Source organism: Poromitra crassiceps (genome assembly GCF_964638095.1).
Source record: "Poromitra crassiceps genome assembly, chromosome: 11".
Taxonomy (NCBI): domain Eukaryota; kingdom Metazoa; phylum Chordata; class Actinopteri; order Beryciformes; family Melamphaidae; genus Poromitra; species Poromitra crassiceps.
In genome coordinates this window covers 33,376,781-33,404,094 of record NC_139643.1, presented here as the reverse complement: position 1 = coordinate 33,404,094, position 27,314 = coordinate 33,376,781, and the positions used below count along the sequence as shown (strand labels likewise).

At 44.7% G+C, this 27,314-nt stretch overlaps 2 protein-coding genes across 3 annotated transcripts in view; one reads left to right on the top strand and one right to left on the bottom strand.

Annotated features, from left to right (window-relative positions):
• LOC310784618 (N-acetylneuraminate (7)9-O-acetyltransferase-like) overlaps positions 1 to 12,002 on the top strand; it is a 22,968-nt gene extending 10,966 nt beyond the window's left edge. The window contains exons 5-12 of the mRNA XM_083645621.1: positions 1,040 to 1,159; positions 1,367 to 1,523; positions 3,244 to 3,323; positions 3,612 to 3,713; positions 5,085 to 5,225; positions 7,216 to 7,293; positions 8,196 to 8,288; positions 9,143 to 12,002. Of these exons, the coding sequence (XP_083501747.1) occupies positions 1,040 to 1,159; positions 1,367 to 1,523; positions 3,244 to 3,323; positions 3,612 to 3,713; positions 5,085 to 5,225; positions 7,216 to 7,293; positions 8,196 to 8,288; positions 9,143 to 9,412 (1,041 nt within the window). The 3' untranslated portion in view covers positions 9,413 to 12,002. The remainder of the gene's footprint in view (positions 1 to 1,039; positions 1,160 to 1,366; positions 1,524 to 3,243; positions 3,324 to 3,611; positions 3,714 to 5,084; positions 5,226 to 7,215; positions 7,294 to 8,195; positions 8,289 to 9,142) is intronic.
• sgce (sarcoglycan, epsilon) lies at positions 10,281 to 27,314 on the bottom strand. Of its 2 annotated transcripts, XM_083645622.1 has the most exons (12): positions 27,181 to 27,297; positions 26,441 to 26,551; positions 22,542 to 22,664; positions 22,070 to 22,227; positions 21,407 to 21,479; positions 19,629 to 19,827; positions 16,951 to 17,113; positions 16,522 to 16,736; positions 15,876 to 15,902; positions 14,550 to 14,738; positions 14,077 to 14,120; positions 10,281 to 12,323 (listed from the first exon to the last, which is right to left on the bottom strand). In XM_083645622.1, the coding sequence occupies exons 1-12, from the start codon at positions 27,215 to 27,217 to the stop codon at positions 12,307 to 12,309; spliced, it is 1,356 nt and encodes a 451-aa protein (XP_083501748.1). In that variant the 5' UTR covers positions 27,218 to 27,297; the 3' UTR covers positions 10,281 to 12,306. The 2 variants fall into 2 exon arrangements, with proteins under 2 accessions (XP_083501748.1, XP_083501749.1); XM_083645623.1 differs by lacking the exon at positions 26,441 to 26,551 and having other exon boundaries at positions 10,297 to 12,323; positions 27,181 to 27,314.

The following is a 27,314-nucleotide window of genomic DNA, read 5'->3' as shown; positions in this document are numbered from 1 at the left end:
AGCACCACCGCACCAGTGTGTGCTTTTCATCCTCTCATCTCGCCGCTGTGCCAAATGCGCGCACACAGGCAGCCTGCTGTCACCATGGACCGATTTCTGCCATTAAACATTATCTAATTTGCCCGGCTACGCTTTTGCACAACACTCGTCTTTCTGCTAGGTAGCGTTGCTTCAAAGTTTTCCACTTGCTGCGGAGGTTTTGACACGGCTATCGAACCTTACTTACCAAACTTATTTTCCGCTCCTTTTCCAAGGGATAATATGGGTCACATGACGTGCAAATGCGAAAAATGTGTTTCCATTACACTTTTGCGATAAACTGCTATATCGACACGTCTGAAAAACCACCTCATGATCATCTACTGCTCGTTCTCATGCTGTCGAGAACGAGCAAAGCTTTTTTTTGGTGAAAGAATCCTCCAGGGCGCTTCTTGTTAACAGTCCGAGTGAGTGGCAGGTCGAACGTCAAAGGCACTTCATCCATATTTATGATCTGCTCCGGTTCGATGGAATATTCCTTGATCTTCCTTTGTGTGAATTCGCCGAAGTTTGTGATTTTCTCCTGGTAGTCGGGGGAGGGAGTTGATGGGCTTGTGGCCGTTTGCTTACCGTAATTACCATATGTAAGTGGTCACGCACAGAGGGGATTGTCGGGATGGCTGTTTGAGGAAGCTCCCATTTACAGTATTACCGTAACATTTCAACAAAACAACATAACACAACACCACCGTTGTTTATTTTTACAGTGCACACAGTGTCCGCGGTGTGGTGAAAAGAGGGCAAGAGAGGAAATTAAAACAGAAGTGGATTTATAGTTAGAAAGAGTGCTAAAAAAGAGAGATTTTTTTTTTTTTTTTTTTTTTTCTGAAAAAATCCATAGATAAGACGCACCGTTATATAAGCCGCAGGGGCCAAAAAACGGGAAAAAAGCCGCGGCTTATAGTCCGGAATTTACGGTAATACAAATAAATTATAATGGCATTACTATTGGGGTCAAAAGTATAGCAAGCATGCTGAGAAGGGAATCTTTGTCTTTCAGTTCATTCCAGTGTACATGCACGTGCGGGTACTGGTGGCAGCCTACCTTTTTCAGACTGGCTATGGGCATTTCTCCTTTTTCTGGCTGAAAGGAGACTTTGGACTCTACAGAGTGTGTCAGGTGAGGTGTACTCTACGCTCTGTGTTGAACCAGTTACTCATTATCATACTAGACCATAAGACCTATGGCAAACATGGCAATTTAAATAGTGTGCAAGCACACCGCATCTGTTCATATGTCCGGGTGAAAAAAACTGTCAGGAATTGCCATCATAAAGTAGATAGATTAAGGTTGATTAATTTTGTGTGTGTCTGTGTGTGTTCCCAGGTGCTTTTCCGTCTGAACTTCCTGGTGTTGGTGCTGTGTCTGGTGATGGACAGGCCCTACCAGTTCTATTACTTTGTCCCCTTGGTCACCTTCTGGTTTGTCATCATCTACGCCACGCTGGCCCTGTGGCCCCAGATCCTGCAGAAGAAGGCCAACAGTGAGTGTCCGCAAATGTAGCTCTTCCCCCAGCTTAAGACATAACTCCTTTATTCGTTCCACTCGGATGCTTCATGCCCTTCAAATATGTCCTATGTGACTGACTGCATACACACACACGTTCACATGGGCCATTTGGCATCTGTCAAATTCAGACAAGTATGACAGCTATTGAAACCACCAAGGTGGGCGTGGTGGATCTTAAGAGCTTTTGAAGCAGGCTACACATTTTATGGACTGAACCCATTAGCAGAGATGACCTTTACAGCACACGCACTCAAAAAGTTTGAACGTTTAAACTCGTTAAACTGACTTAGTTTCGATTGTTTTTGATTGGGTTTTTTTAAACATAATTTAGTTGCAATATTTGCACTGCGCCTTGTCAACCTCTGAGGCCATTTACACCTGGCATTAACATGCGTTTTCTGCCATCAGATTGCAATCCGATTGTATTTTATCACTTGAAAGTACAGGTGTAAACACCCCCAAAACGCATTGAAGAAGGATTGCAATCTGATCGGCCAAACCACCTCCGGAGGTGGTCAGGGACGCATTATGACAACATTTAGCACAAGTGTAAATGCAATGCGTCCTCTCAAAACGCATTCAGCAACTACCATACGGAAATACACCGCACCGGTGTGTGCCCTCATCTCGCCGCTGTGTCAAATGCGCACACACACAGGCAGCCTGTCACCATGATGGACCGGCTAAAAATTCTCTTTCTTCCCCCCCCCCCGCTCCGCTTTTGCACAACACTCTCTTTCTGCTAGGTAGCGTTGCTTCAAAGTTTTGCTGCGGAGGTTTTGCCACGGCTTATCGAACCCTTTCTCCCTCATTTTCCTTTCATTTTCCGCTCCTTTTCCAAAGGAGAAGTGTTGATATAAAAGAGAAATTATGCTCTCAATTGTATAACGTTGTAATTTAGGATGTTACCTGAACGCAACACAGGTGGTTACAGCCAATGACATGCACGGAAAACGTATGTATGTGTGTGTGTCTCGGACCCAGTGTCAAACAGCTCCATGGGAGAATAACCTACAGAGAAAACTGCTATATCGACACGTCTGAAAAACTACTTCATGAGAGCGCAAAAGCTTTTTTTTCGAAATTTACGTGTTTGCATTACCCGATTTTTATTGCGATATTTAGATTTTGCGCATTTCTGAGGGTAATGGAAACACGGCTTACAGACAGGCCAAGGACAAGAACAAGAAAAGTGGCAGGGGCAGATAGCAACGTGTCCTTTTTATAAAGAAATAGATGCAGTGCTGCGTGATCGGCCATCGTTTTGTCCAGGTGAAGGGGACGTTCACTGTGCATTTGAGCTTAACAATAACCTCTATTTCCCTGTGCATGTATGCAAACATGCATGCACACGTTCAGGGGGCGCGCGCGTGATGACGTTCGAGCTGGAGAGCAATCGGATTGCAATCTGTTCACCCAAAACGCATGTTAGTGCCAGGTGTAAATGGAATCAGGCTGAAGTGATAAAATACAATCGGATTGCAATCTGATGGCAGAAAACGCATGTTAATGCCAGGTGTAAATGGCCTCTCTGTCATTCCTCAGTCAGCAACACATAGGTCTCATTGAAATACATGAGACATTGTCAGTTTTTAGAATGAGCCCAAAATGTGATCCCTGTGGTAAATTAGCAGGGTTTTTTGCAGACAGAAAACTCTTTTCCCCTGATGACTGTGCTCTTGTTTTCTGAACAGGCAATCGTATGTGGCACCTTGGGGTCTTGGCCAAACTGCTGGGCTTGCTCCTGTTCATCTGCTTCTTTGCCTACTCACAGGTGGGTGAGCTATATCATGGGTCCCCAGATGTTTTCATGTGATGCACATGAACACACATTATACACCCCCATTCACCAGGTTAACATTTTGGTCCCAGGGACAAATTCATGTTGATTTTAAAATTGACTTGTATAACTGTGTACGTGGTGTTGTTTATTTGTAAAGTCTCTATACGCAGTGTGCGCTGTGCGGACTCTACTTTTTTCCTTGTTACTGTTCATGGATTGGTCCTTGTTTAAAACCATCCTATGTAGTGTGACATTCATGTTGGGTATTTATGACTCTAGGGTTTCTTTGAGAACCTCTTCTCCGTGTGGCCCATCTCCAAGCTGTTTGAGCTGAACGGAAGCATCCACGAGTGGTGGTTCAGATGGAAGCTGGACCGATTTGTAAGTCAATTATGATGCTCGCCAAAGCACCCCAGTTCAGTGATCACATTAACTCATTCACCGCCAGTTTAGGACTGCCAATATTTAGCACAGGCCAAAGATTTTCATAATTGTTGGTCATCTTTCAAGACCCACAGTAAATTATCTATTAGCACCAGAGTGATTTGCAATACCTCAAAATGAAGATGTACGTCTCTGGGTTCACCAGGAAAAAAAAAGTGAGCTTTTAGCATGTTCTGTACTCTACTTATAGCCATTTATATACACCCTGTTTTCCCCCAAAAGTTCTCCCTGAGAAAATAAACAGGAGAAAAGGCAATTTTTGTAAAAGGGCACAATCTCAGGAAGAACTCACTCTCAATTCTTTTATTTTGAACTGTATTGACATCAGACATGTAAATATTATTCGTTAGGACACAAATGACAAAAAAAAAAATATATATATATATATATATATACACATGAAGTGCTTTTTTTTTACATTCAACAATACAGTTTACTCGGTGTGAGTGTGCAGACAGACAGACAGACACACCGACAGACAGACAGACAGACAGACACACACACACACACACGATCCCCGATCCCCCTTTTAGATTTCTAACCCCACATAGGATAAGCAATAACCACGCCCTGTGGCGCTGGGATTGGCCAGGAGCAACACTGGAGGGCACGCAGCCCAGCGATTTCATGAACTGAATAGCTCTTGAGAAAGGACAGCGGGCTGCTGTGAATGCCGCTTCTGCCTTGTGCCTTGCTGTTGTGTGTTTATTTTGCACCCGTCCTCGTCCATGTCTCTCTGTCATATCCTCCCTGCTGGATCGTTCCCGTTTTCCCCTCGGCTATTCAACACGTCCTCACCGCCCTCGCAAACTGATCGATCATTTCCTCATTCCTCCGATGATCAAACACATCTCTTGATTACTTTCTCCCGGCTGGCACAGAGGAAGGCGACTCCAGCTCGTGCAGCGCGCCGAGGCGCGTTTCAATGGCGTTTCTCCTGTCTGCACAAGGAAGCGTTACCAGTTTTCTGCTTTTCCTCTTGCTCAATTTCAAAACAACAGCTGCGGTATGTGTTTGTTCACGTGTTGTCTTAGATGCTAGGGACCTGATACCATGTGACAGGCTGGGGAAGTGTTTAAACTACGCCCTGCAGTAATAAAAACAAAAACACGTCAAACACGTCATTGGCGGGGAGGGCTATTTCTGATAACACGTCAAAGACGTCATTGGCGGTGAATGAGTTAACATTGGCATAGGTTCTTTAAACACTTTTTTTTTTACTTGGTGCAAAATGGAAATGAAAATTGGGGACCAAATGCCATGCACGTGACTGCAATGAAATGATGCTGTGATCTTGTTGTGTTGCAGGCGGTGATCCATGGCATGCTGTTTGCCTTCATCTATCTGGTGCTTCAGAAGTGCCAGGTGCTGTCAGAGGGCAAAGGAGAGTCTCTCTTCTCCACCAACATTTCCAACCTGCTCCTCTTCCTCTCTGTCGTCTCTTTCACGGTGAGACTTCACACTCAGGTTTCTCCACCCTGGGGGATCTGAGATTACAGTTTTATTTTAGCCTGATGTGTTCTCCATATTTTAGCTATATATCCTCTTAATAATACCTGCAAGAGAATATTAATTTGAAACATACAAGTGGAATGCTGCATTTCTTTTCAGCTGCTACTAGGGGTGTTACGGTACATGTATTCGTCCCGTGAGTTCACGGTACGGGCATCACGGTACGTCGTTTCACGGTACGTGAAACGAACGTAATCATCATGGTAAACAAAACTCGCATATGCACGTTAACAAGCTAACAGGCTAGTAACAGGCTTGCATTGTTCTTCTGCCGTTTTATTCTTCTTCTACTGAACATGTAGGTATTTTGACGTTGACTAAAGAAATACTGCCGCCTAGTGGCCGCTTTTAGATAGGATTCCAAATTAGTGCTTAAATCAAACACATCAATAGCAAATGCTACATAAAACAAATACAACAGGGGGAGGGGTTGGTGGGAGTATTAGGCTATTCCACACATGCGCTCTTGTTTACAAACTTGTGTACAATAAAGATTTAAAGTGGCTTTGCCCTGTCAAACAGCTGGAATACAGACATCTGAGAGGGAGGCGCACCCCACACTTTGGAAATCACTGCTCTAGAGTAAAACATTTATTCATTCCCACTTATTGGACACTATTTCTGATGGTAAAATTAGCGTAAAAAGCAGAATTCAGAAAAATTCAAAGGGGAAAAAACAGAATTTGGGATTTGTTGCTTTTCTTCCCCGTTTTCGTACCGTGACCCCAAAACCGAGGTACGTACCGTACCGTGACTTTTGTGTACCGTGACACCCCTAGCTGCTACTCTTTTTAACCCTTATTTTACTTGACGAAGAGCAAAATTCGTCAAGATTGCTAAATTCTAGACCGATACCGATGTTTAAAATAACAATTTGGCCGATAGCCGATACACACATATATATATATATATATATATTATATACGGTATATATATATATATATATATATAAACAAAAAAAGGTACCACCGCACACTGAAGTAACTTTACTGTGATTTATTCAGCAAACGACGCGTTTCGCTGTAGCAGCTTCATCAGGTTTGCTCATACAACCATGAGGGCTCAGGTGAGCCTAAGTAGTAACAGGACCCAATTGGTCACATGACCAATTAGGAAATCACACATTTTTTTCTGTTTACAGGTTGTAGAAAAGTACATAATATAAATAGACAACAATGTAATTACAATATCACAAAAGGAATGTGGCGATATATAATAATATTGTTCAAGTTAAAAAGCAAGGACATAAATTAGCATTAATCTGCAGCAATGATGTCATTACAGAAATGAGCACATTAGAAGGTTGAGCTCAAAATCTATAAGGAATAGGAGGACCTATACAATAAGAGTTACAGCAATGCAAGGTTAAGCTCAAATTCTATTTACAAAAGGAGGACCTACGACATTAATCTAAGAGTTAGAGCAATGCAAACAATTACAATGTTAAGCTCAAATTCTATTTACAAAAGGAGGACCTACAACATTAATCTAAGAGTTACAGCAATGCAAACAATTACAATGTTAAGCTCAAATTCTATTTAGAAAAGGAGGACCTACAGCATGAATCTAAGTTACAGCAATGCAAACAATTACAAGGTTAAGCTCAAATTCTATTTAGAAAAGGAGGACCTGCAACATGAATCTAAGAGTTAGAGCAATGCAAACAATTAACAAAGTTAATCTCAAATTCTATTTAGAAAAGGAGGACCTGCAACAATAATAAGAATTACAGCAATTGGAAACCATTCTTCGTCTCTTGGCTGCTACTACTATTATGTCTGCCAGAGCATTTTGTGGTTAACTGTCTGGCTCAAAGGCTATAGGCAAGCTAAGTCTAAGCAAACCTCTTTCTTTGTCCTAATTGAACACATTGTCTGAGTCTTAATCTTACCTGATGCCTAACTGCTACTTTCCCACATGGTTGCAGACTTATTCAATATGGGCCAGCAGCTGCAAAAACAAAACGGAGTGCAACGAGATGCATCCTTATATCTCTGTGGTCCAGGTATACACTTCATCTCTTTCTCTCTCTCTCTGTCTTTTGCTCTTGGCCTGTACTTTGTTGCCTATCCCCTTTTCCTCTCAATCTCTGTCTACTGTTATCTGATTGTATTGCCTTTTATAGCAAATGTTTGTTTACCCTCCAAGTCAGTTTGCGAAATACATTGGAACGATTGATGATTCGGGGAGCGGTGGCATAGCTCTTTGGCTTTGTATAATATGATTTTGGAGATAATCTTGTGTGAATCGCTCAAAGCATGTAGAATTCCTTGGGATTTGGTTTAAGATGTCATTATTCTAATTATAGGACAGGGGTATATGCTATAATAATAACAAATGAGTTGCCCTGCCAGAGGATAATCTCCTCTTGATTACAGTCACTGTTGGGAAACTGTTGTTTGAAGTACACCCACACTTCATTGATAAGGGAGGTTTGGGCTTTTCCTGGCCGGGTTGCCTAGATGTGGTTAGTGATAAATGTTGACTCGGCTTCCTGGCCATAATATGACTTGACTATATATGACTGTAACCCTAGTGCTTGCTACTGCTCTTTAAAGTGGAAGGATCGTAAGATGAGTTCAATGAGTTCTGTAAGGTTGTCAAAAGTATTTTAAGTATCTACAAAAAAAATTAAACTATACAGTACTCATTTGCAACAGCAGGTATCAATAATATTGATACTAAAAATGTCAAACTGATACTACTCATTTTATCGATGCCAGCAGTACTTTCTCTTAATGAAAGATCAAACCTCCTACAGATTTTTCCCTCCCTATCATAGGTTGACAGGAAGGTATCCAGTTAGTATGAATATTTTTCTGGGTATCTGTATTGAAGTTAGAAATTCTAGTCCCGTGACAACCCTGCTCTGACTGGTGGAAATGCCTTTTCCTTTCTCATCCGCAGATTTTGGCCTTCATTCTAATCAGGAACATTCCTGGCTACGCCCGCTCTTTATATAGCTCATTCTTTGCCTGGTTTGGAAAGATCTCCCTGGAGGTAAAACAGGTTCACACTGAGTGAATGAGTTGGTCCACATATGATACCATAGTCATTCAGTGTTGCCATTGGGCATGTTTTGCAATCCCTTTTGTATGGCAGATGACTCAAATCACGTGTCTTGAAATTCAATGCCTTGCCGCCAGCTTTAATATGACCCTACACAAAGAACATGTTCTTTTATTGTTTATCCTCAGTACACACTCTGAATTCCTTTTCTTCACACAAACCTGTGGTCTGATACATGTATACACTGTTCAGACTTGTAGTCTATTTTCTTCCAGTCAAGCACACGCATTCAACTCAAATCTTTAGGGGTGACAGCGTGGCCTAGTGGTTACAGTCTTAACGACCACTAGGCACGTCCAAAGTCCGGCCCGGGGGCCAATTGCGGCCCCGCGGATCCATTTTGAAGTGGCCCTCGGGTTGTCTCTCAAGATATGTGGCCCTGGCCTGCATACAGTATTGGTTAATCACACAAGTTCCATTCACCTAACAATGGCTAACTATCATACAGTTTGGACTGTAGACGAGCACCAAGTAGGAACAACACAAGGCAGAACTCATGTTTTCAGATGGTAAGCAAAATTGTATTGCTTGTGATTTATTTTTTATAACCCACTGATGCGAGAAGCAGCTGCACCAAATTATTTTCGCATGATTTAATCTGGCCCCCATTCAAAAGAAAAAACCCAGCTTTCATGTGAAGATAAACAGTGAATCCCTACCAGCTCCAGGGTGGCTGTTCTCTAGCTGACCCCCGATCTCTGTGTGATGGGGCCAAGTGAAAATAGAATTTCAATAAAGGACACATTTCATTACTTACCATCTGTTTCCATCCCTGTCTCCCCCAGCTGTTCATTTGCCAGTACCACATCTGGCTGGCGGCGGACACCAAGGGCATTCTGGTCCTGATCCCAGGGAGCCCCTCCATTAACATCATGGTCAGCAGCTTCATCTTTGTCTGTGTGGCCCACGAGATTCAGCTTATCACCAACGACCTGGCCCAGGTGGTCATCCCCAAAGACAACACGGCCCTGCTGAAGAGACTGGGCGGCATGGGGCTGGTCAGTCTGGTTGTATTGGTGCTGGCCAGGGGCAGCCATCCCCCATCCGGCGCCTGAAGGAACACCTCTTGGCAGGGGTGGAGCAGACTAGCCGAGCCCCTGTCGAGTCTGAAGTGGAGGTGCCAGGTCCCAGGTCCCAAGCCCTGAGCAGGCCCGGTGTTTTAGGGCCACAGTTGGCCACAGGAGACGGCCTCGGTTGCGTTTGGTGATAGCAAGGAGGCCCCACGGACTGTGTGTGTGTCTCCGTCGGCCATGTTTGAGCAGAGTCTTTGCTCTCTAACTGTGGTGAAAAGTCGTACACTGAAGAGGAGAAAAGTGCCCAAAATGTGGGCTCCCTCCTCACTCATCCAGCAAAATGCAAAAAGTGGAGAGAAGAAGGAAAAAAAGGACAAAGCGCTCCAGACGTTTACAGGAAGGGGAGAGCGGTGAACTGGACGTTATTTTATTAAAAAAAAAAAAAAAAAAATCCTCTCTTCCAAGACCTAATGCTTGCTGTGTGAGTTTTTGCAGCATTGCTTCCACTTAGCCAAACCCCACTAACAAGAAGTTTCTCTCATCATACTGACATACTGCCACGTCACTCCGGAAAGGCTCACTCGGCACACTCTCCGTCCACATGGCGGTAGCAGTTAAAGGTGTATTCCACCAATTCATATTGTTTGCTCTCAAATTTCACTTGGTTGGATCCATAATTTACATATTCAGAAATCTAGTCATTTGTGACAAATTGTGCTGAATTTGAATGCCAATTCGACAATACTCTTAGCAGTTTTTCTGCTGATTGTCAAATGGTGTTAGATATCGAAATGTGCAAAATAGAAATATGACTCAACAACTGACTTGAATGATCAAATACAGTCAAGATGTAAGTGAAATTTGGGGTGCAATTGTTTAAATTGTTGGAATATCCCTTTACATTTTTTACTAACGTTTCTGTGAGTAATTTAAAAAATGTTTGCCTTGTGCTGACAGGTGCCATGGTCACCTACTGTAGCTCTGAAATTCTATGTGATATGTACAGTATTTAATGATTTAAATTAAGCTTATATTTTATACAGGTTTTTTGGCTTGGCTTTGTCTTATTTTGTACCTTTGTGCCCACGACTGCTGTTTGTGAAGGAAGTATTATAGGAACTCTTGTACCTATCCCAGCATCTCATAGATGATTTATTTGCCATCGGACAATGCGTCAGACACTTTGCCCACCTATCCTACTAAGGGTAAGCTAACCCTCACTGTGTAAGAGTCTGTGTACGAGAGACTGTGAGACATTAGGTTATACAGCGATGTTTCAGTGTTTTTTTGTGTGCTTTTCTTTCATTGCTGTTAAAGACGGGCCTCAAGAGTGTGGCAGAAAAAGCACTTGTACATATTACTGTACGATGGGACTTCACCATTAACACACAGATCCTCCCTCTGCCCTTGATGCCATGGGCAAACCACTTTTTGGTCGATGAGTGAGTGAACGGAAGCTACAATTGAGTGAATAAGTGATTTCTCAACCGACTCAATGCCTTTGAACTGTTCTCAGTGGCTTGTACACATCTTCTGATGCACTCGGACACAGAGTAGAAAATCAGACGGTTGATTACTTGATGAGGCGCTGAGGGGAGTGGACCTGTTACTGTTGCGTAAAGAAAATCTCCGTTTCAACTTTGTCAGCTGGCAAAAGTCAAATCTCTCAGCCTTTCATCCTCAATTCCAGACATTTAACACAGAAAGGATGGCACTTACTGTATTTTAAAGGCCTGTATTGTGTACCTCATCTGAGGTGAAATACAATTATGGTCATAACCTGACAGATTGTGTATCAGTTAAGATATTTGGCAGATAAACTGTTCAAACTATTATAACAATTATTCTAATTCGTATAAATTGAGTTGCATATTTCATGTGCCATGGGACATCAGATTGGGATGCTGTTCTTTTTCTACACATTTATGTAGCTACTTTAAAGAAAAAAGCCGGTCCACAAAAGATTTTTTTTTTTTACATTTTACTTTCTTCACTTTTGGAACAATTTGTCTACCGACTTCAATGCTTCAAGTGTCATTTGCCTGATGAAGCACGGTTGGGGATGTGCCCCCAAACTGAATAAAAGCCGAGTTAATATAACTTTTACTACGAGGCTTCACCTCACTGTATAGACGAGTTTGGCATTTCCATGTTGCCATTTGCTTTGATGCGAAAGGTTTACTGATCTGTCCCCTTCCCCCCCCCAATTATTACTGATCAACATCTATAAATCTGGTAATTATTTCAGGCCTCAATATTTTTTGGTCATATGTAAAAGCAACAACTATTTATAACCCTATGCAGGGCCTCATTGAAAGATGTTCTGTTTAAAAAAAAAATGTGTGACGTCTTAATGTGAAATGTATTCATTTTATTTATAAATGCCTTTATTCTGTTGTACATTGTTAATAATACATACCTTCATAAAATGTGCTGTTTTGGCTTCTCTTTCTGGACAAAAACACATCTTTCATATGACTTAGACATGGTTTCTTGTCTGTATTAGGACACAACACACAAGTACTTACAAAACAAATATTTTCAAAATGTATTTACTGTTATGTGACAGTTACACATACTGTAATTAATCACACAAGACAAACTCCCTTTTCCTCAGAGGATCATTGTGCAAGCCAAGGCAAGTAAAAATACAAACATATTAATCATATATTTTTTAAACATTTAGACAAAAATATAGCATAGCTTTGTAATCAATGAAGCTCTTGTTCTCTTTCACACTCACACACACGTTTGTCCTAACTGCTCAACACAAATAAGTGCACATGGACACTAAATCTGTATATGAAGACGTCTGACGCATGCAGATTGGCACAAATGGCAAAAAGTAAAAAAGTTATTGATATGGAAACGGACAAAATCAGCTCAACAACTGTTTTTCTGGTCACAAGTCCAGTGATTCAGCCACCTTTCTCTCCTCAGGAATACCATTTACCTAAAAGAAATGAGAAATATGTAAAAATATATCACCAATAATTGGGATAAAGTGTGGGCTCTTCATTGAAGACAGTCATTTTAGGAAGTGAAGTGAAATTCCCTGTCACAGTATGGAAACAGCTATTGCCAAGTACAATATCAAAATATGAAAAATATGATCTTCATATTAACTCCAAAAGCAGACCACACCTACCTCCAACCTTCGGAATGTTGACATAACATAATTATCTCCTTTGTTAGCAGTAAACAGAAGAGAGCAGCGGGTTAGTGCTGGAACCAGCATGCAGTTGAACAGCATGCACACAGGAGGGCGGTCTAACACTCGAAACAAAGTAGTCCCTCTGCTCTAGACTGGCTCACGAGCAAAATAAAGGTGTTGTGTGATTCCTTGGTGGGCTCTGTCAACAACACTCTGCTCCCTGTGATCTACACCCCTTTGAATAAAGTCTATCCTGCAAGCAGAAACAGATTTTACTTCTTTTTCCCCCCGGCGCTGGGCCAGCAGGCCCCGCTGGGGTCAGAGGATGGCAAAGTCATGGCTCAGTCACTCGGACATTTAGTGAGCCTAGGGCAGGGGTGCCGCGGCCCACTTTGAAATCTGAAAATCTTCCGGGGCCCCACCCAACCCTTAATCACTCACAACTCTGATCAACACATGAGACTAAGATGTTGTATTTCCCATTATGTTGTTTTTATATATTATATCTTTTTTATTTCATTAACAGAGCATGTGAACTTGGGCATATGGGAAATTAATAATTAATCCACATACAAAAACATTTTGGCAAAATACCCCAAATCAGATTGCCAACATTTTATCCCCCCTTACTCATCAGAAGTATCTGCATGCATAACACATTTGTTGAGACAACATGTGATGAGCAACAACAAGAAATCAATCCACAAGCTATTAATGCTAGGCTGTGAAAAATGCTACCTTATCTGTAAAGGGGATAATTGTAGGTACCCATTGAACCAATTTTCATTTAGATAAATTGAGTTGAGATGTCAAGGGACCCCTTTGAAATAGTTTTCCCTCGCCAAAATGTAACCTATGTGTTTGGAGCGTTATTTAGCCCCCTTCCCGACAAGCTAGCATAATTATGCTTAGTACCAATGGATGCTGTAGGTCTTCTAACAGGATATCCACTGTAGATTTAAAAATGACCCTGCTAGAGCCATTTCATTACCCGCGAAAATCGGGCGTATTGGCAGACCACTCGCGGCCCACCTGCAGTACCTCCATGGCCCACTAGTGGGCTGCGGCCCACAGTTTGGGAATCACTGGCCTAGTGGTAGGTGGTAGAGAGTCAGGATTCAAGGGGTTGGTAGGGGGACTAGGGGGATTTGGGTGGTGGTGGGTCATAGCTAGGGACAGGAAGGTGGTGGTAGAGCGTCGAGATTCGAGGGGGTGGGTAGGGGGGAAGTGACTAGGGGGGTGTGGGGAGCAGAGGTACTGCCATAAAGCTGAATGGCCACACCACTGCGCCATGGGCTTAAAGGTTTGCGCTTGTTATAGTCAAAGTGATGGCAGGGGCAAATGCAAAATCATAACTGAAACTAAAAATTATATAGGGGTGACTGAAGTATCATTATATGCACCTCAAAGCTTGTGGCAGTGTCTTTGACATACATGCACGCACGCACACACACACGCACGCACACACACACACACACACACACACACACACACACACACAGAGTAAAGCACATTCATAGTCTATAATACAAAGGCTCGAGGCAGCACTAACCTGATGGCCGTTGCTGTGGTATCGTAATCTGATTTTGCAGGTTCCTGTAGGCAATAATATCATGGTAAACAGGCTATAGGTCACATTCAAGAGCGCCTGGCATCATGTGAAAGCATATCACACTTATATTAACAGGTTTGTTCTGAGTTTCAAGCCCATTACTAAAAATCATGGGACAGCTTGAACCCCCCTAAGCCTTGGCTCTTACTTGGAAAGGCTTGTCTTATTTGCTAGTAAAGCAGTAAACATGGCGGAGCCGGAAGGCGCTGAACACAAGATGAAACAATAATGCTATTGTTGCCACTTACATTTCCCCATAAGCCATATATGCATGCGCCTGCTTAATGAGCATGGGTGTAGGCGTTTATGTCCAGCCCTAAATCAAGAATGCACACCGTGCACGTGTGAATGCATCTGCTTATCCGTCATGTGTGCATCCCTCCACCCCCAGCCCCAGTAAGGCCTCCACTCACGTCTGTGTCTGCATGAGGGGCATGCTGGTGGTCTCGTAGCTGTCGGAGTGGATGGGCGGCACCACCTCTCCGCTGACCGGGTTGAAGACGGGCAGGGTGGAGAGCGGCCAGGAGATCTCCCGGTTCTTGGACATGCCCCTCAGCTCCTTGCTGGACTTCTGGATGGAGCTATGGTGAACCAGCTGGATGCTGGGGAAGGGAGAGGGAGTGGAGTTCAATGTAATGGGTTTTTTGCCCTTGTTGCAGTCAGTGTATTTTTTTTTTTACCAAAAGCCAGTGGTTTGGGAAATGAAACACCTTGATTTATCACATCCTACAAGCAATATTTGGATTAGGGATGTTCATCAATTATCGAAAATCGATAATCGATCGTTAAGGATTGGAATCGATCCTGTGGCATTTGGATCGATTTTTTAATTACCGTATTTAAAAACAAAAAAAAAACAATTTTTTTTTTTTTTTTTTTTTGGACTAGGTTTGGGTGGAATTCGTTCCTCCTCGCCCCACTCCATTGCACAGCCGACTAACGTGAGGTGGAGCTTCATATAGTCTCTAGTTTTCTGGCTGGGCACGGGCCTTTGTGCCAACAAAACTGTTTTAAACATGAGAAATTCAAACCGGCATGCGCCGGGGACAGCAGTGTTGGAGAGGAGACACATTGAAATAAAGAGTTCATTGAGGAGAACACGTTGTCTTTCGTATTTTCTGCCATAGGCATTCATTTTGTTAAAAAAAAAAAAAAATTGAAAATATTGAAAATTTTCTAAGTATTAATAAAATCGATAATCGATAATTGATCGTTAATTCTCACCGATTATCGATTTTGGAAAATTTTCAAAATGAACATCCCTAATTTGGATTTTATTGATTAAACACAACTTAAGTATTTATTTAACTACGCAACTGACTTGTATCCACTGGAGTATACAGTATATACTATACTCGTGCTATGCCATAAACAACAGAGTTGTAACACCGACAACCTGCACCAATCCCGGTGATTTCTTCGTGTGTCTCGTGGTTTATAATCTAAACTAGGGTCTCCAGTCAATGAGGTAATACTAGACACTCCTAGATTGGTCACTCAGATATGTAAGCACTAACATTACTAACACTACCTACAGCTGGTCATCAACATTTTAGAGCAGCCCATTGGATGAATGGATGTCAACACACAGATGAGAATATGAATGTATATGAAAATGACAACGTAGAACAAAATAGCAAAACAAACAGAGGGGGGGGGGGGGGGAGGGGGTAGAAACAGACCCGAAAATAAGTGTTATCAAAACAAAAACAAAAACACAGGAGAGGTAAAACACTTACTCTGGTGTTTGCATGTTTCTTTTTTCCCTAGAAACAAAACAAAATGGATGAATTAAATACTAATATTAATAGTTAAAAGAGACATCCACACAGAAGCGAATGGATTGTTGGGTAGAGATGGGCGAGGGTGTGGCACACTGAGTTGGGTGGGTGGGTGAAGGTGGTGAGGGTGGGTGAGGGTGGGTGGGGGGGCACGTCTCTCTCCCAGCCTGTAAATGGTGGGGAATGTTGAAGGGATTGGGGTGTCAGTGACACCATGGATGATTGATCATCAATGTCATGGCTATGCTTAAAACCAGCGAGATGAAAATAACAGAACTGTGACAGAACTTTATGGATAACATGGACCATACATTTGGATGGTAATGGCAAGCTGCATTTCCAATCCAGGAGACTATCACTCTTATGTAAATATCATGATGACCCTACTGATTGTGGCCTTGCACCTCCATTCTATATCTGTGTTAAATGTCCCACACTTGGTTCTATCCGATGTATAAATAGCTGTACCCTTCAGCTCCTCTACTCTATTGGAGGAAACTTTATTAATACTGTCTGTCTACACGCTTTCCTCACATTTCGGGTGTTTTTTGTGTAATATTTGTAAGAGGAGTGGGGGGGGGGGAGAGAGAGCGAGCACACTTACACCCCTTCCCGTCGGCAGCACATGGAGTAGCCGAGGATGACGAAGAGCACTAGCGCCACGGCGGAGGGAACGGCCAGTGTGACGAGGAAGTCGGCAAAGTAGTCCCGGCCTTTCAGGGACTCGGAGGGGGGGTTGTACTCGCCAAACTCGGGCAGGACGCCGGGACCCGGGTCGGGACGGTTGCTGTGGATCATGACGACTTTGGTGATGTCAACCTAAAGAAAGAGATGCGTAAACGTTGATTCAACATATCAATCCACATCCTCCAGTGACGTAACACTGCAGACGCTGACTGACAGCACAGCTTGTATCAACTCTGGATAAACAAAAAGCTGTGTTACAGATGTGATTTTTTCGTGACATTTCATAAACCGCTCAGCACCGCAATTTTCAATTTCAATTTGCGAATGTGTAATAGAGGATCCTCACCAGAGAGATCTTACACCAGTCGATGTGGAACTGCACTCGGAACTTCTTGTCACAGCTGATGACCGGCTCCATCTCCTGGCTGCAGCGCAGCTGGTTATGAGGGCTCTCCACCTCCCGCAGGCACGAGGAGAAGGGGACGTCAGCACCCACCATCACATACACTCTAGGGAGGGGAGGATAGAGCGTTGGGTACTTAGGATGCAGGGAGGATGTTAACAAGAGACCATACAAAATAAAAGAACATTGTCACCTTTCCAGTCAGAAACCCCCTTTGAACATAGAGGAATCCCTGTTTGAGGTGGGCCCTGTTTTACATATTTATGCTGCTGACGCTTGTAACAGTCGACGCATTCATCCCCCACTGGGTCCTCCAGTCTTCTGGAGCCCTTCATCTTCCACAGCGTCAGCATGAATCTTTTATGAACAACTTATGGCAGTTCATGTGGGCGATTCCCCACTGAACAAGACAAAGTGCCACTGTCTGCCAGCGACGACGGCCAAGTCAACTCATCTAATACACCGCCAACTGGGGATCCCCAAAGCCCCAATTAGATCATGAAACCTCATTGAGATGCGAGTGAACTGAGGATAGAAGAAACCTCAGTAAGGTGCGAGTGAACTGAGGATAAAAGAAACCTCAGTGAGATGCGAGTGAACTGAGGATAGAAGAAACCTCAGTGAGATGCGAGTGAACCGAGGATAGAAGAAACCTCATTGAGGTGCGAGTGAACTGAGGATAGAAGAAACCTCATTGAGGTGCGAGTGAACCGAGGATAGAAGAAACCTCATTGAGGTGCGAGACGAGTGAACCGAGGATAGAAGAAACCTCATTGGGGTGCGAGTGAACCGAGGATAGAAGAAACCTCATTGGGGTGCGAGTGAACCGAGGATAGAAGAAACCTCATTGAGATGCGAGTGAACCGAGGATAGAAGAAACCTCAGTGAGGTGCGAGTGAACCGAGGATAGAAGAAACCTCATTGAGGTGCGAGTGAACCGAGGATAAACCTCAGTGAGGTGCGAGTGAACCGAGGATAGAAGAAACCTCATTGAGGTGCGAGACTGCGAGTGAACCGAGGATAGAAGAAACCTCATTGAGGTGTGAGTGAACCGAGGATAGAAGAAACCTCATTGAGATGCTAGTGAACTGAGGATAGAAGAAACCTCATTGAGATGCGAGTGAACCGACGATAGAAGAAACCTCATTGAGGTGCGAGTGAACTGAGGATAGAAGAAACCTCAGTGAGGTGCGAGTGAACTGAGGATAGAAGAAACCTCAGTGAGGTGCGAGTGAACTGAGGATAGAAGAAACCTCATTGAGATGCGAGTGAACCGAGGATAGAAGAAACCTCATTGAGATGCGAGTGAACCGAGGATAGAAGAAACCTCATTGAGGTGCGAGTGAACTGAGGATAGAAGAAACCTCATTGAGATGCGAGTGAACTGAGGATAGAAGAAACCTCATTGAGATGCGAGTGAACCGAGGATAGAAGAAACCTCATTGAGATGCGAGTGAACCGAGGATAGAAGAAACCTCATTGAGGTGCGAGTGAACTGAGGATAGATGAGGTTTGTTTCCACACAGGTGATGAGGTCACTCTTGGAGAGAAATTGTACTGTTAAAATCTCGTGCTTTTTTACTACTGGTTTACTACCACTGGCACTGGCTCATTTAGAATGGGGTTATGCAGATTAATTGCATAACAATGGCTGTGCAATAAAATCAATACGGAAATAATATCGCAATATATTGCTGTATCCATTGTTTGCACATAAGAATGCTTATGCACTTTATTTTTGTATTGCAGTGTGTTCAGTAACAGTGTGCAACTGTGCAAATACCATTCCACAGCATGTTGTAATTTCAGCTCTATTTTAAAATTGTCTGTAAATTATGTAGACTATTATTGCAATATGTAGTAGTAGTAGTAAGTTAGTAGTTGAATTGTGAGTACATCATTACATGGGGGCTAAGAAGATAAAAGGACAAGGACAACATGCATACAATTACAATACAGTAGGTATTTAAAAGTCTGATCATATGGGGGATAGCGCTCTTTCTATAGCGCTCAGTTCTGTAGTGGACCAGGTCCAGTTTGTTTGAGGAGCGGGTCAGGTGTTGGCTTATTGCTGCTCGCTCAGGTGCGAGCCAGTTCCTGAAGCGGTCAGACCCTCAGAGCGAGGTGGCAAACCTCAGGTCTTCACGCCGGGAGCTGAGAGAGGGAAGCCCAAGGCGGCTACAGGCCTCTCTGTAAGATGTCAAATCCCGGCCCAGGATGATCCGCACCGCAATATGGTCGCAATATTGCAATATGTATTGTATCGTGACCCATGTGTCATGATATGCATCATATAGTGAGGTCCTGAGCCCTATGCATAACCCCATGCATTGTTAATTAATTTAAAAGATGCATTAATGATTTAGTTGTACACTTAATGCTATCAGACAGATTGCTTGTATCTTAATACATGTATTTAACAATTCTGTTACATAAATTGCTTAGAGCATATTGTGACACAATAGAAAACACATGAAAGTGAGAATGCTAGAGCTAAAAATAGGGCTGCTCTGCTGTAGCTCAAGCTTGGATCCAGTTTCCCACAGGCCTGAAAATCACCATCACGTATTCAGCTCTGTTCTAATGGGATCCAAGTCTGACACGCCCTCTAAAATCCTCACCCCTCCTTGAGGTCGTTGATGGGCAGGGGCACGCGCCCTCCACGGTCCAGCGCCGAGGTGATGTTGATGGCGTTAAGGCGCTCAGGCTGCCATATGTTCTTCACCGCCCCCAGGAAGTCCCCCAGCACCTCGCTGGCTAGCATCTCCTCCACATTCATGTTCTTGATGTAAAACTCTGCCTGGTAGGGCAGGGGGAACTCTGAGCACAGGGAGGACGGGGAGAGACAGGAAGGGAGGGGAGAGACGGGAGAGGAGGGGAGGGGGAGAGAGATAGAGGAGTGAAAAAGAAGAGTGAGATTTAGAAGAGAAAAGCACGCACCTACAGTACCATCGCGGAGACCCGGGTTCAATTCCCGGCAGCGGTACTTCCGGCTTGGTCAGACGTTCCTACAGACACAATTGGCTGTGTCTGCGGGTGGGAAGCCGGTGTGGTATGAGTCGTGGTTTAGGTCGCTGCACTAGCGCCTCCTCTGGTCGGTCAGGACGCCTATTCGGGGGGGGAGGGGTACTGGGGGGAATAGCGTTACGTCCACCCGGTGAAACTTCTCACTGTCAGGTGAAAAGAAGCGGCTTGCGACAGCGCATGTATCAGAGGCAGCATGAGCTAGTCAACTCTGCCTAGATCGGCAGAGGGGGTGGAGCAACAACCGGGGCAGCAGGGGGAATTGGCCAAGTACAATTGGGGTGAAGCGGTAGGCCATTAGGATCCATACACGGAATTGAGTGATCATGTAGTAGCATTCTACCGAGTCATCATTATTCCTGTATTGATGCTGTGTAGTTGACACCAGCACTGTATGTCATCACAGTGTATCTGCTGGATAGTACAGTCTGCCCGGCAGACGACGGTGTGTCTGCTCCGCTCTGTTACGTCTTGGCCTCCTCTCTCCGAGGCCAGATGGCCGATGACATCACAGCCATACAGCCATAGGGAGAGTGATGTCACGCCAGCGCCGGGAACATCTGCCGGGCTTTCACCCGACACCATCCATATTGTACCGCATGTACCGTGACTGGTGGACAAGCCAGCGCGCAAACATACAGAGGACCACAGATGTTAGGTGTAGTCCTGCAAATGAGAAGCAATGGCTGTTTGCTGTACAAATACCAACCCGAGGGTATACTGGTACTGTTCCCATAGAGGAGTGTGGCGTTTATACTGTACTGTTCCCATAGAGGAGTGTGGTGTTTATACTGTACTGTTCCCATAGAGGAGTGTGGCGTTTGACTGTACTGTTAGAAGTGTGGTGTTTGTTTACAGAAGCTACCATACATCTTTCTGACTTACAGTAGCATAGCCTAGCTGAAGTGATGATAGGTTGTGAAGAATTAGTGCATGATTGTATGTCAAATAAGCTCATCCAAACACTGACAAGAACTATTATGATAATTTGGCTAGGTGCCAACTGATTATTTTAATGTGAGATTGGTGACTGGTCAACTTGTAATCGGCCTATTGTAGACATTGATTTTGAAAAGAAGAAAATGTGTATCTTTTGCATTCAAATGTTAGTTTTTTGTAAAAAGAAAAAAAGGGAGGGGGGTTAATAATGGTATTTATTGGTTTCCATATCAACAGATTATTCTTATTTCAAAATGAATGATTGGTACCGTTTGTTTGTTGTTATCCTATTAATTGCAGGTTTGCGGCAACATGATTCATTTCCTCTTTATGAACCATTGTCTTGTTAACATTAGGCGTGTCCTGAAGATGTAATGGGGTGAGCAGCACAGTCTGACCTCCGTTCACTCTGCGCTCTCCTCCTGGCGCCTCTTACCTTCAGTGGACATGATGTTTATGACCAAGTTGTGCCGCGCCGTCTCGAAAGTGCGTCTGTTATAGGCGGTAATCTGCAACACACAGGGGTGAAAGTTTAAGCTCAGATCAGTGCAGCTTATATGCTAGCCGCTCTCTGGACAAGGCTGAGCTAGATACGCCACATAGGCTACAGTCTGTACCCGACTGGGACACCGTATATACTGTAGTGGCACATGCCTGCTGCAAGGGACGTTAAGCCTTTTGGGGGAAAAAATAATTTGACGGTAGCTTAAGGGGGACAAAGACGGCGGGGAAAACATTGTGGAATTTAAGTCTGCAGACTGAGAGAGCTTAACACTGTGTCCCGTACCACTATGACTGAAGGAGGAAAAACCAGCTGAGCTCAGTGCTTCTCGCCAGCCAAGCCCACCGTGACATGGTCAAATCGATGTCAAGCGTGTTGCTATTATCTTTACATGTGCGCCCTGCCGAAGAGCGCACAGTCAGCGATATTGGTTTTCATTTCAATGATTGACAATGACAAATACATCTAAGGCTTTCATTTTGGTCAATACCTGAAAGCAGCCATTTTTCTTTCCTTGTGTGCAGACACTCTTATCTCCATTCTCTAGTTTGGAGCCTGCATTCTTGGTTCTGGGACGGGTCCAAACCCAACACCCACCTCTATGATGGTGGGCTTGCCAACGTGCCGTGCAGTGGGGGAGCCGTAGAGCACCCCGTCGCTGTGAGGAGTCCTCTGGATGTAGCGCAGCCAGCCCGGCCTGTCAGGGTACCCCAGCAGGTTGCTGTTGAACGTGATGGGGTCGTTGCTGGGATCGCCTGCAGGGAGGAGAGCAGCTTTATGAGGGCGTGCCGCAAAAACAAGCATCCGTTTTGGGCCAGCATCAATTCAGTAATGCGCATTTAGACCCATTAGCTGAATTGTGGATTAGTTGCCAACAGCGGATAAGCATTTTCCACTTGTGAAATAATGATAAACGGTCACAGCATTAAGTTGGAAGGAATTTATTTGACATTGAATGCACAATCAACTGTCATTTAGCATTTAGGCAGTCAAACATTTCAACGCACGTAAGTCATCTTTAGCGGGCGCTATTATAAAGTGCCGACAATGGGATGTGATGATGCCGTACCTGACTTTGGGTAGGGAGGGAACTCTCCTTTGAAGTGCTCTCTCTCCAGAACGTGGACGAACAGCACACCTGCAGATGGGTAGACGTTACGGTCCGCGTGCGACCTCGACAGGATGGTGACCACTGGAGCACAGAGAAAGGACACACAGGCAATTTACCTCCTGACCGCACGTTTCCTTGTCTGTGTGTGTGTGTGTGTGTGTGTGTCTGTGTGTGTGTGTGTGTGTGTGTGTGTTCGTGTGTTTGTGTTCCCCAAAATGAATGCCCCGTCAGCACCACTGATTGGAAAAAGGAGAGAAAATGTTTCTAGAGGTGAAACCGAATATAGCTAACGTTCTGGTTATTGGTACCAGCTACTGTATCCTACTTAAAACTTTGAGAATCAATAGTGTTCAGCTCACAGTGACAGATGTGTCTACTGATCTGGCCTGACTGCAAGGTAACTGCCCAGCTTCCCACTGCTGAGCACGGAAACAGCCAGGCGTGAAAGCGAAAACTCAATTTCCCACTTATTAGCTGCTAGAAGGACTACGATTTACAGCAGAGAGCAGAATGTGTTATTATCACCAGGGGCAGCAGAGAGCAGAACGTGTTATTACCACCAGGGGGCAGCAGCATTGAGAGGCGGTCAGGCTCTGAGCAAACCACGTCCCAGAAGCCGCCGCCACTTGGCTCGGTGAGGTCTTTTCATCTCCCCCTCCAACTATCTGTCTCCATTACGCTCTCTATTTAGTTCCAAACACAAACAGACACACGTCTTCATGTGGGGTATCGCTTTGGCAAATGGCCGCCCCTTAACAAGAGTTTACACAGCGTAAGACCAGAGGTGATTTGTGACATAACTCTCTTGCCCATCTCTCTCTTTTTCTGGCTCTCCTTCACACTTCCTCCTCCCTCGCTCCCTTGTCTCCTTTCAAGCTGTCAACGGTTTCGCACAGCATTCCCCCCCCCCCCCCCCCCTCCCCTCTCTCTCTCTCCTTCGGTGGGTGGGCTGCTCAATTTTTAATCGCCATGGGAGACTAGGAAGGAGGGCGGGGGGATGGGGGGAGAGAGAGAGAATGACAAAGGCAGGGAGAGCGAGGGACAGAGGGAACGGTGGAGATCTATGCTATGAAGTGTCAGAAAGAGGGAGAGAGAGAGAGAGCGAGAGCTCAGACTGTTCTACCCTGCAGCAGACACACAGTCACAGCAGCATGAAGCAGCTAGCAGCAGGGCCTGGCTGCCTGGGAAAGCTGTGGGTGTGCGGGTGCCTCCCTACTGGTAAAATGTCATCGTTGGTTTTCACCGTTTTCCTTCCAGCTCCATCTCTGCCCCCCCCTCCCCCCCTCCTCCTCCTCCTCCTCATCGGCATCATCATCATCATCATCATCATCATCATCATATCATGCGAAGCGGGTTTCTATTACATTGAGCAGAACCTGCTGTCAGTGGGGACTTCCTACCGAGCAGTGGAACAGACCAGGATTTATGTTTTAATCAGCGTCCAGAAAAGAGGAAGTGGACATGTGATCACATGTCCACTTCCTCTTTTCTGGATTGGTTGTTGGCAGTGGGCAAAGGGGTTAAAGAAGATTAGGCAACACGGTAAGCTTAGCTATAGATTATTAAGGAAGGCCACACACACTATCATGCACATCTACAAGGCCAAAGTGCCGAAAATCCTAAAATGCCCTCGAAACGCACTGATGGGCTGTTGAAAGTGGGAGATTATAAAACGGTCCCAGATGTATGCTAAAACTGGGCTACATCTGTGGCCATTAACCCATTGATACCTGATGCAGCATTTGCGTGTATATCCCTCATTTGTGTGCGTATCCCTTTAAGACCGCGAACCGCGTTAACGCGGTTCGCGGTCTTAAAGGGATACACACACAAATGCTGCATCAGGCATCAATGGGTTAAAACCCAAAACAATGACCATATGTCCTTTGTCCCCAAGGGCTCGGTCACAGCTAGATGCAATCAATACATTTAGTGGCCAATACATGTGGTGTGTTACTTACACCATACTGAGGTTATGTCCACCACATCGCCCCATAGACACACTGTTGTTGAGACCAGAGGAGCCTGACTGATCCATGGGATAGCTGTTCACGATGCGACTGCTGCACCAACGACATCAGCATCTAGGTTATTCAGAGGCCGACGACGATAAAACCTCGTTCAGTTTCGCCACGTTGGCGACGCCTTCAACGTCGATGAGTTCAGTTGATCTGCAAATCCCACTCTGAATGCACACGCTCCGGTTCTATTACCCCGACCCGCTGGGCCTCATCAATTCTTCATCGCACAAAGGACTCGGGGCCGGTCACACCCTCCTGGCGAAGGTCAAGTAGTGGCCATTCTGTCCTCCTCACAGACCCCCTTGATGTGGCGTTAGCAATTAGGACACGCTCATCACAGATGAGACAGGCAGGACGAGCCAGCGAGCCCAGATGGCCTGGTCTTCCCAAGTGGTCTGAGGAATAAGCAATGACCTATGGGAGTTGAAATGCGTTTGCCTGCACCATGTTCTCAACACGCTATCAAGCCTGCACCTACCTTATCTGAAGCATGTAGGCTACAGACCAACAGGCACTCAGGCAGAACACAGGCTACTGGTAACCTTCAATGTCTTGCTGGACTCTCATCTTACGGTCTCGCTTCACTTCCATTCAGTGTCAAGACGAGCTAATTAAGATCACTGGCTAAGCTACAATGAGGCTTTGCTAATAGCGTCAGATCTGCTTAGTTGTGGCTGCTCGAATGACTGCCAGGCCTTCTCGAGATGATGGACTGCAGGGCGCCTATCTAATACATCACCCATTACGGGTTAATGCTAAACTGTTCACTGCCGGCTAACCTGTATGTAGCTGCAGTAATGTGCAGACGCACACAAGTGCATGTCCAACATCACGCCGACACGCGCAGTACAGTAAGCTACACTTTCCAAAACACTGCATGCGTTCACATAGTACACACTAGCATATTCTCTATTTTTGCACATACTCGTAGTATCGTATCGATGATTAATTAATTAAATACACACACGTACAGCACACACCTGGGTGTGTATCGTGGCAGTAGATAACGATCAGGCCGGACAGGTGGTGGCAATGACTAACCACCAGCTTTTACGCTTTTATGGGCTGACCTTGGACTGGCTGCAGTCTCAAGAGTGATGCCTTAGTTAATAACGCCATTGGCTACTAGAGAGAATAAGCCGCCCTTGTCCCTTCAATGGATAGCTCGCAGAGGTAGAGAGAGACTCAGGAGGGATGTTCTTTAGTTCTGTTGAATGGGTGATGTGCATATCGTTCAGGTCAGGAGGTATGCATGTGCTTCTTTGGTTTCCAGCAGGGGAGCACAGGCAGGAGGCAACAAGGAATACTACTGTTTGCACCGAGGCTTTTGTACTCTACCCATGAGCTGGAGGCTCGTCATTTGAAACGCAGACCTGGAAGTGAAAGCTTGGTTGTCACAAGGCAATGGCTGAAGACCGGAGGGGACCGCAACAACTAACTTTTTAGCCTTCCAACTTTCTCTCTAAAGGTAAGTGTTTGCCTCAAACACTTGTCGAGGACTGCTGTCTCGCACACACTGTTAGAATCAACCATCACAAGGTATTGTATCATGTTTGAATAGAAGACAAGGGCCTGTGTCTCATAGCTAATTATTTGGGATACATAGAGCATAGAGGGGTTAGACTAGACTCAAATTCAATATAAGGTTGTGTAACAGCAAAGATAAGTGGGCCGAGGCTGTGGTGGGATAGCAGGTCACTGAAATCAAACGATGCCAGTGTGTTAGGGGAAACCAGCTGAGCGTGTCACAGTGTTATGACAGGGGGAGGGGACACATGATGTGCACCGCTGCACACACACACACACACACACACACACACACACACACTCACTCACCATCTCTGTACAGGGGCGTTCTCTGCTTCAGGCCCATGGAACGCTCCACATGGCCATTTGTCACATGCAAATCCATGCTTGCAGCATCATAGGCATGCACAATGTAAACTACTGGATCAGTGAATAAAAACATCAGTGGAACGATTGTGGCTTTAAATGCAATATTCTGAGAAACATATTAGGCATACTAGTTACAATCTAATCCTGACAACAATATATTTTTGCCTGCCTGAATACTAGGTAACATGGCAGAAAAATAGGATGAACTACATGTTACAGTGTAATGTTATATTGGATGTATCCCATAGAGGAGGTATCCTCATTGTATGAATGGTACTTGTATGGTGGCCCGTTAGCTAGGTAAGTATTCATAACACCTTTACCTAATGTCATTAGGCCTGCGCCTTTAGAGAAAAAGGCTATTTTCGCAAAAGCAAAGCTGGGCGATAAACAGGAAAACAAAACAACAATCCATATTCTTCCACGTATGAGATGTGAGTAACTGTATAATGTATAATTTGAGGTTGAATATGTCAGCTACTCCACCCGAATAACGGTATAGCTGTCTACTATTAGCCATTTTTTCCATGCCTCCCCAACCACTTGGAAAAAATGAGCTGTGCTGCAAAACAGTAGCAGGCTAGCTAGCTAACTAGCATGCCCACAGGAAGATAACGTTACTGCACCAAAGGCGAACGCATCAACATGTCGGGATATTTCCAGGGTTAATCGATACGTACCCGTAGCCAGCCACCCCGCAACAGCTGTAGCGTACATGTTGCACGTGTTCCCGTCAATCTGATATGAAAAAGGCTTTTCTAGGCAGCGGTGGTTTGACAGCCATAACCAGCATCCCTGTCCAGCATTCCTTCCT